Source organism: Nematostella vectensis, chromosome 1 (genome assembly GCF_932526225.1).
Source record: "Nematostella vectensis chromosome 1, jaNemVect1.1, whole genome shotgun sequence".
Classification (NCBI taxonomy): Eukaryota; Metazoa; Cnidaria; class Anthozoa; order Actiniaria; family Edwardsiidae; genus Nematostella; species Nematostella vectensis.
The window spans coordinates 2649773-2659345 of record NC_064034.1 but is presented as its reverse complement, the minus strand read 5'-3'; the positions used below and the strand labels follow the sequence as shown (position 1 = coordinate 2659345).

Sequence of the window (9573 nt, the reverse complement as noted above, 5' to 3'; positions counted from 1 at the left end):
TGGCGGGGCTTAAAACTTGCACATCTTGCCTCTTCTGCTTTATGTTTAGACAAGAGGACATCATACAGTACTCATACATCATACGGAACTCATACAGTACTCATCCACATACAGTACTCATACATCGTACTCATACATCATACGGAACTCCACATACAGTACTCATACATCATACAGTAATCTGAGGGGCAACAGATGGGACAAAAAGCGATTTTAATGTTATTACTCCTTCATAGCTTTATATTTCAACCCAACTTGGAAAGATCTTGTGAATCGGGTGAAATACAGTAAATATGCGAAAAAACAATGCGGGTGAATGCAGAGAATGTATTTTATTATTCTCACAAAAATTAGGCTTGTGGAGGTTAAAAATCTGGTGACACCCGCCTAATGTGGGTGAGCCGACAGCTATATGCTCTTTAAATGCCTATGCAGATTCCAGAGCAAAAAGTCCAGGGTGATAAAGGATGTTTTCGTGAAACGTGATTTGGCAGTTTTTCAATGTCGAGAAACGTGAAATCGTCCATTTCGACGTCCATGAAACGTGATTTAACTCTCCCCATGAAACGTGATTTAGAAGTTTAAATCTCCGAGAATCGGGATTAAGACAAAATTTTATAGTGTGTTGGACGGGGGAATCATGTGACCTTTCCGAAATAGATTTTCATGAAGGCACTTTTCCTGCAGTAGGGTTTCCTGTGGTGCGAGTTCTGCGCATGTGCACACTCAAAGCGTCCCTGGTAGCGGAGGAGAAGACGCGTGTTGGTCAGTGTTTACAGAAATATCACCATCGGGATAGCCGTGACAGCGGCGTAATTACTCTCAAAATGCCTCAAAAGGCTATCACATGCACTGTTGAGCTCGATGCTTACACGGTAAGAAAATCGCTTAAAGAATTATATAGAATGTTTTAATTTAATTTTATTACTTATTTTATTGCGTTCAATTAGATAGCTTCCACTTGTCGTCGTTTCGATTTTGACTTTCGGTTTGTTTTCATCCACATAGGTAACATGTCCTGGTACCCTACATCTAGCCGACAGAAACATGGTTTACATGTTGTTCCACATTCTTGGTCAAACCAATCGTACAAAATCTGTTTTCGCGACTTTTCCACTTAACTTCAACGAGCGAATGGTGTTCGAAAGAGTGAGTGTTGTCGATGCCTTAACATCGCATTGTTTTAACCAACGCTTGTGATTGCCAGTCATATCACTAGATTTTACCGTTATTTGAAAAATAAGCTCAATTCATATTTGTTCTTCAGACATTTACCGGAGTATCGGAGCCCACGGACGTTGTTGATCTGCTAGAAGGTAAAACACTTCGTTGTATCTTGCATTCTGTATTGTCGTGCAAGTGACAGCTCAGTACCTCGAAACCGCTTTCTCTTTTTCGCACCTATTAACACTTCTCTATTTCTCTCTAGTTTACCACTCATCTTTTTAATAGCTAGGTGAATAAAATTATATCCTGGGACGAAAGTTACTTCATAATCACATTGTTTTGAATTGTTTACCTATTTTTTAGATCAGCGGATCAAACTTGAGCTGAGGCAGTACTCCGAAGTTCATAAAGGTTGGTATTTTTAGGGCACATTTGCATACAATTGCTGAATATCGTTTTATTTTTACCACAAAAGTATTTGCAGCCCTCTACACTACCCAAAACATGCTTTGGTCCGTCCAGCCTCTCTATCCCCCAAACCCCGTTGCTGGCTCAGTTGTGCTTACGATTTAAAATACCATAGATAGATAGATAGAAACTTTATTAAAGTGTCATAAACAACCTCTAGCCGGGGATAAAACCCCTACTAATTGGGGGACACAAAAAAAGATAAAATTATAAAAATTATACTGATTATTAAAAATTTAAAATTGTAGATTCTTACTGATAAAGCTAAATAAATATATATATATATATATAAATACATGTAAATTGATTGTAATCTATATGAAATTATGAAGAAAAAATGACTAGATTTAAAAATTATCATGCGGAACATAGGGTACAGCCCTTACAATTTTCTATAAATTCGAAATCCTTTTTTCTCATAGTCACTTTAAAACTTTTTAAACTGTCAATTGATCTTTCTGCCCTAGGTAGGCTATTCCATAGTTTAGCCCCCATATATCTTAGGGAATGTTTCCCGTAAGTGACTGTATGAAATCTTGGAATAACAAAATCGGACAATCTTAAATTATAGTTCGTGTTTTTTTTAGAAAACAAATCACTAATCCCAGATGGACAAAGGCCATTTTTAACTTTGTACATTAAGATGCAAATGTCTTGCAGTCTACGATTACGTAGAGTAGATAAATTAGCCTTTATTAATAGTTCGTGGTAAGTGCAATTCCAGTCTTTAAAAACAGCTCTTAAGGCACGTTCCTGTAAACGCTCAAGCTTCCTACTATCGCTTGCCTTACAAAAATGCCAGGTCAAGTGGCAGTATGTCAAATAAGGCAACACAGCAGATTTATAGAGAACTAGTTTAGCGTTTGTAGGTATCAAGTTCCTGAGTCTCATCAGCACACCGATTCTTCTGCCAGCATTTTTACATGCTATGCTTATATGCTCCGAGAAATTGAGTTGAGAGTCTATTGTAACTCCTAGTAGCTTTAGGGAGTCCGCTGACCGTATTTCCTGGTTGTTGATAGAAATGCGTGAGATCGAGTCCACGGAGGCGTTTGCCTTTTTACCATAACCGATGTTTAGTGTTTGGTATTTCTTGAGGTTACCAGCCAACAAATTGGACTCGTACCACGCAGTCGAGAGTTCGGCACTTGCACTGAGCTTTGCTGTGACCACTCCCGGATCCTGACCGCAATGGTAAATTTGATGATCGTCGGCGTACATTGATAACTCCGTATTGACACACATTGGGAGGTCATTCTGAAAAATATTCCAGAGCAATGGTCCTAGGGCCGAACCCTGAGGACAGCCTCGGTTGACCGTGCTGTAAGAACTTAGATCCTTTCCCATTCTAACACGATTTCTTCTGTCTGAGAGATAACTCTCAAGAAGTCGCAGACATGTATCCTGAGCTCCATAGGCTTTCAATTTACTGAGTAGTAAGGGGGGATGCATCGAGTCAAATGCCTTTGACATATCTGTTGATAGAATGTTCACTGAAAGTCTCTCATCCCTTGCCATTTTCCACCTTTCCGTGAGATTGATCAAAGTTGTTTCGCAGCTGTATTGTTTTCGATATGCGCTAGAGTTCACGTACATAAGGGAGTCGAAACTCGTGGCGAGTTGTACACTAACCAGTTTCTCAAGTACTTTGTTTACACAGGACAAGATAGTGACTGGTCGATAATTCTCTTTTGAGAGCTTATCGTCTTTTTTATATACTGGTATCCAATCTCCCCTCTTCCAAGCACTAGGCCAAGCGCCTGCAGTAATACAAGAGTTATATAGAGTGGCGAGTGGCCTCGCCAACTCTTCCGCACCAATCTTAAGTAATTTAGATGGAATTTGGTCACTTCCAGTTGCTTTCCTGATGTTTAGAGCCCCAAGTGCTCCAGAAACTTGACCCTGTGTGACTGGTTTTATGCAAATAGTACTTTCTTCCAAATTTTTTTGTTTGATTCTTAAAACACTAGGATGATTCTCGAAATCCTCCACATTCTTGCATTTGACAGCATCACCTCCAATTCCATCAGCTATGGATGCGAAATGCTCCACGAAAACTTCAGCAACTTGTTTTTGATCTTTGATAACTTCACCATTTTCGTTCAAAAGAATCTCTTCACTTGCCTTACAACCCTTTGTGCTCAGAAACGGCTTAAACGTTTTAAAGAACTCTTTAGGGTTGTCCTTCAAGTCCGCAGTTTTAAGTCTCCAATACTCCTTTATCGCTTTTCTCCTCTGCTGTGTCGCTTCATTCCTAGCCCTGCGTCTGAGTTCCCAATTTTCAGGAGTTTTATCTTTAAGGTATTTTGCATTAGCCTCGCGCTTTGCTCGAATAGCGCTTTTCCAACCTGTAGTCATATACGGCACGTCTTTGTCACGCACTCTCATAGTTTTAACAGGTGCAACCTCGTCCAAAATATCATTCATTAAGGAGTTCCAATAATTGACTTGATCTTCCGTTTCGTCAAAAAGCTCACCTACGTGCCAAGGAGCCATCTCTAACATTTTCTTGTACGAATCCGCATCAAAGTTCTTATAGCTCCTAAAGGAAATAACTTTGGGCTTGTTTTGATTTATCCTTTCTTTTAGAACGCCATAGATGAGTGCATGATCACTCAAGCAGGGATAATAATTGCCGGCACATTTAAATAACTCCGGCTTATTGCTAAGCAACACGTCAATTAGAGTTTTTGTGATAACATCTCCACGCTTTTCCACCCGTGTTGGCTGAGTTATCAGGCACTTAAAATCTTGTTCAGCTTCTAAATCTAGTAACAATTTACCCTCTGGCTTTTCTGGTTTCAATCTGTCCAGATTTAGGTCTCCTAAAACTACCACAAAATTTGCCTGCAAACTTGCCCAGTTACAAAGTTCGCTAAGTTCATTTTCCAGCTCCAGTCGGTAGTTTCCACACAACAATGTCGGTGGTCTATAAATTCCCAGAATTACCATATTGCCTTTATTTGTTTTGATTTCAAAGGCGAGGGTTTCCACAGTTTTGTAATTCTTATTAATTTTAAGTCTCTTTTTGACAAGCGCTGTCGATATTAAGGCCATGATGCCACCACCTCCTTTTTTACGATCGTTACGATAGAGAGAGTATCCCGCCATACTAAACTGAGAATCGGGGTAACTAGAATCAATCTTTGTTTCGCTGATGAACATCACATGTATTTGCAGATCCTTGATAATTTTACAAAGCTCCTCAAATTTGTTTTGGATACTGTTTATATTCAAATGCGCGATAAGCAGCTCCTTTTTGTGTTGATTCCTTAAACGTTCCAGTTCAGTATTCTCAGGAATGCCTTCCGCGCCAGGTTCAACAGGATCTAGTTGTATATTACCCATTAGATTCCTATCTTGTAACGGGTCGTCGTCCGCAGGAGAATTACCTGTTCCTTCGGATGGTAACTCAAAAGTTGTTTCGTTAATGGAAATTTCACCGGGAAATATGCATGTGGAACAAGCCCAGTAAAGTGATGGGTTCTTAGCGTAGTCCTTAAACTCCATGTTACTTATCCTTACGCATTTTGCGTGAAACCATTTCTCACATTCCTCACATTCAATAGCTTTCTGCGTTGAGCGACATCCTTTTCCACACACACCACATAATTCAATTGCCTTCCTCGGCCCTGGGTTGGTGCTAATATCCCCCGCTAAAAGTAGCAGATATGAAGCACAGAGGAAGGTGTAGGACAACTGAAGTCCAGCCAAAGATTTCAAATATGGCGACGTAGGCGAAGCACGTGGAAATCGCTTGACCAAGGAATTTCGACCAGGAAAGTCTTTCCTGTCCAGACCATTACATATTAGTACAGAGGAACGTTTTAGGAGACTAGTTGATGACTTCTGGGTCTTAATGGATACGGTAAAAAGTAAAAAAAGAATAAAAATTGTAGAGCTCCCAAAGTAGCGTCCGGCCATGATAATATATTCAAGTTTTGTGCGGTACATTCCTGCAAATAATATGATTTACATCCCCAGGTGGAAAGCTTCTAGCCTGTTACGAGCAGACTGCCAAGGAATTTCTCTACCCAACCCCTACCCTGACAGGAAAAGATGGCCTTGAACGAGATGTTCTTCTTAGTAGAACAGCACACTTTAGTGTAGGTACAACCTCTTTAAAGCAAGTGTTGATTTTTTTGTTTGATTGGCAATTATTTTGTCTTTATTTATAGGGGATAGATCCAAAATTGGATTTTTCTTCCACAACTACCATGCAAGAGATCACAATCCCAGGAATGCCAGCACATGCTAATGGGTTAGCAGAGAGTGAATCTGAGGTGAGCTAAAATATGTTATACAGTACATTTGACAAATATACAATGAATGTAAAATTTTGAAAATTTGATCTTATTGCTTGCCCAGTTATAATAAAATTGTGAAGGGTTAAGATGAATTTTTCAAGAAAATAGTGATATATTTCACAGAACAGAATAAATTGATATTCAAACACCCAAATATATAGCCCAAAATAAATGAAAGACCAAAGGCTATTTGTTGTTTCTTTGCAATCCTGTGGCCCTTGTTGCAATTTCAGGAATCAGACGAAAGTTCAGAGACAGAAGATGAAATTGTCGTACTTCCTCCAAGTAGAATGGGAAATGGAGCATTTCATGAAGAACACTGTGTTTGTGAGTGTCCAAGACGACCAGAAAACATGGGGATGGTAGTCCCAAAGTCGAGGTCTGTGTCACCCACTCGACGACCAAGATCAGCATCTCCAACAAGACCACCCTTTAAGGCTGGCAAAGCTGATGAGAGCATCATTTCACGCCGGAACTTTAGGTCATCTCAGAGGGCCAGGTCCAAAATATTCTTGCCTGCTGAAGGTGATCCAAGTAAGTCTCCATAAAAAATAAAGATATTTATCAGTTTATTTTGTTGCAAATTCTGTACAAGTTTAAAAGTCCATGCGAACCTACCAAGTAACAGCCTTCATGGCTGTCGATGCAGCGGCTGCATGTTATTTCTGCTACTGCCACTCAATTGGAGATCAGCAACATATACAAAGTGTTATTGCCAGAGGGACTTGGTAACAACTCTTCAGATTTATTGAAATTAATTAAGCTATTGTATTGTACAAATTGATGAAGAAATTGTTTCTGACAATTATTTGTGCTTTATTTTTAGTGCCCTGTATCGACTGCAAGACTCCTCACAAAGACTGCATCGTGTGTCAAGCATATTATAAAGTGTTTGGGAGAGATTTCTTAAAGCACAGGTTTACATCAGCGGGACATCGAAGGGCAGCTTCAACCCCTTCCTATACCACATTTGTACCATCTTCTGAGCCACCAAAGATAAGGGCACGTCGGTATGTTGAGGATAATGATGAAGATCCAGAGTTGTATCAATCCAGAGCATATAGCGAGCCACTACCAAGGACAAAACCCAGGCTATTCTCAACCCCAAAGTTCTCTAGCTCACATAGCTATGCCAGAGTATCATCGCCATCTGAAGAAATCCATGACAGAGTGGAGAGGATAATTCGCAAGCACTCCCCACTACCTGTAAGTTTGCTATTTGTAGTCCATGACTTAGCTGAGTTTTTTTGTGATATTGTAAATTCAATTGGTAGTGTAAATTTATTTCACAGGTATCAAGGTCTTACGTAGAAGAATCGGATTCTGATGATGATAGTTTGCTATCACTTCAAGAATTACGGTAAGCAGATGTTTGTTATGGTGTGCACCGTGCACAATGGTGGCCATCTTAATTATGCATAAATTACCATAACCCGGGAAACTATAACTTATACATTATGTGACAATGTTGAAATTTAATAGAGCTGTAAAACTGTCAAGTTTAATTGAGCATCCATGATGTTATTTTTGTTCTTAGTTCAGAGATAAACTCAGCTCGATTAGAGTCCCTTGATCGGTCTTTTGAAGATCCAGATCACCCAAGTCTTGGTACAAGACTTGACAGAAGGTATGTCAGTTTAATGTCTTAATATCGATTATGTGATTTCTTCTAAGTGTTGAATGGCAATCATTTCAAGGAAAGCTGGTAATCAGGAAAGTAAAACATTCCAAAATTCCCTTATTCCCAGAAATATTCTTAAATATGTTCTTTCTTTATTCAAAATCAGTCATTGTTGTTCAAGCTTTGTCAAGTTAGTAATAATATTGAGCCCTGCAGTAAAACGCTGTCATCACTTTAATACTAGACAACTTTGAATTTCCATTGCACCAGCTAACTGCATGGCATTGCACCATAAAAAGACAACAGCATAGTTTGTTTAGCTGCATGTTCTTTCCATTGCTGTGAAAGAGTAAGAATGTATCAGCCTTGCAACTTATAACTTGTGCCTACCAGAAAGAACAGATCATGTCAATATTCTGAAGCTACTGTATAATTAGTTGTGTTAACGTCATTGTAGACAACCTTTCTAGTTGAAACTACTTGATTTCTTACACCCTAATTATTTAAGTTACTAATCCTTATCCTTCATTAATGCTTGATACTTATTCCAATCAACAAATGTCTAATATGTAACCAACTTTTGAGTCTTTTTACTAATTTCAGCCTTCGAGGATTTTGAATAATCATTTCTTCCTTCAAAAAGGTGATTTTCTTTGCATTTTCTTCAGTTTCTGTGCAGTTTTGTTGGCAAAACAGCAGATTAATTAGATTAGCTAAGCAAAATATAGACCAAATAGCATTTAGTCTAATCTCTCTATGTTTTTTAGCTATTACAGTAGAGGGAGGAAAGAATTTTCAGTAGGTAACAAAGAAAGGAAATAATATGTATATCTAGAATCTTTATTTTAATCACACTGTTTTGCTCCATAGCATTACTGTGCCCCTCGCCAAGGGGAAATACTGGTCGAACCGCAAGGCAGCCTACACAGGTCATTCCCACCGGGACCTTTTTGATGAGTCAATGGAGTCAGTATATGAAGACCTGTATGACAGGGCTGTTAGATAAACTGTACTCCCTCACTGTTATATATGCTAGGCTCCTGGTCAAGGAAGCCTAGCAACATTTGGCCTAGTTCTTCAAGAGCCTAGTTCTTCGATAGACTTTTACATAGTTTTCTTTGGCTGTCTTTAGCTGTTTATCATTTATAGACTAAAAATACTTTTAAGATAAATTTATTTTAGTTTTTGAAGTGTAACTATATAGGTACCATACATGTGAGAAAGTGAGTAATATAAAAACATAGAAAACAGGTATATTCCCATCAATGTAATTGTGATTAAATCTGATTTAATCCCAATTTACTTGTTTTATGGTATCAAATATAACCTCTGCCATTTTATTATATCCTTCGGGAGTAAAATGAAGCCCGTCGTCCCAATACAAGTCCAACTTCTCCTCATTTAGAGATCTCTGAGAAATTGCTTTCTCGATATCGCACAAGTAAACCCCTTCACATTTTCTCGCAAACTCGCGCAGCATTTCATTCACAGTAACTCTCCCTTTCTCTCCTTCTTCCTTCACGTATGATGTCCCAGTTGCTGCGAGATCCTTGTAAAAAAAGTCACTCTCGGGCATTGTCAGAAGCAAAGTCTTAGCCCCGTGTTTAAGAGAGAGCTCGTGCAGTTGTACAATTCCTTTGTATAATGCCTCTTCGTCCCCAGTTTTGTGAGTGCTTAGATCGTTAGTTCCTCCAAGTATTACCACCAAGTCGTACGGGCCTTGTTTTTCTAAGATCCCAGGCAATCTATTAATCAGCTCATCCCGTACAAATTCCCCTGTTATGCCTGCATTGTCGAGGTCAAAACATCCGAAGCCATTTTTTTCCATGAGCTCTCTAAGTCTTGTGGTGTACGGGAGATAAGTAGTAGAATTGTAGGTTTCGCCCTGTGTTAAACTATCTCCAAAAGCAAGGATACGCAATTTTCTTGCAGTTTGAGTCATTCTTGGGTTTGCTTTCCAGAAAGATAGCACCGGAAGTAAGGATGTTTTACGATATATAAGGGAGAGAG

The 9573-nt window shown here is 39.0% G+C and overlaps 2 protein-coding genes across 3 annotated transcripts; one reads left to right on the top strand and one right to left on the bottom strand.

Moving 5' to 3' along the window:
• The first annotated feature begins 718 nt into the window (after positions 1 to 718).
• Positions 719 to 8861, top strand: LOC5509837 (spermatogenesis-associated protein 6). 2 transcript variants are annotated; one of them, XM_032378820.2, is made up of 12 exons: positions 719 to 875; positions 1009 to 1149; positions 1268 to 1316; positions 1531 to 1578; positions 5620 to 5741; positions 5814 to 5918; positions 6176 to 6476; positions 6769 to 7148; positions 7235 to 7302; positions 7480 to 7569; positions 8167 to 8206; positions 8434 to 8576. In XM_032378820.2, exons 1-11 carry the CDS (start codon positions 828 to 830, stop codon positions 8180 to 8182), a joined length of 1368 nt encoding a protein of 455 aa, XP_032234711.2. In that variant the 5' UTR covers positions 719 to 827; the 3' UTR covers positions 8183 to 8206; positions 8434 to 8576. The 2 variants fall into 2 exon arrangements, with proteins under 2 accessions (XP_032234711.2, XP_001630294.3); XM_001630244.3 differs by lacking the exon at positions 8167 to 8206 and having other exon boundaries at positions 8434 to 8861.
• Positions 7780 to 9505, bottom strand: LOC5509812. Its single transcript, XM_001630279.3, has one exon. It carries the CDS (start codon positions 9503 to 9505, stop codon positions 8852 to 8854), a length of 654 nt encoding a protein of 217 aa, XP_001630329.2. The 3' UTR covers positions 7780 to 8851.
• Positions 9506 to 9573: the final 68 nt, after the last annotated feature.

Bases quoted from the DNA above. Each gene is read 5' to 3' on its own strand.
- LOC5509837 (XM_001630244.3), top strand. From the start codon at position 828: ATGCCTCAAAAGGCTATCACATGCACTGTTGAGCTCGATGCTTACACG. The intron at 1,317-1,530 runs GTAAAACACTTC...CCTATTTTTTAG, and splicing joins CGTTGTTGATCTGCTAGAAG to ATCAGCGGATCAAACTTGAG. The intron at 7,149-7,234 runs GTAAGTTTGCTA...TTTATTTCACAG, and splicing joins GCAAGCACTCCCCACTACCT to GTATCAAGGTCTTACGTAGA.
- LOC5509812 (XM_001630279.3), bottom strand. From the start codon at position 9,505: ATGACTCAAACTGCAAGAAAATTGCGTATCCTTGCTTTTGGAGATAGT.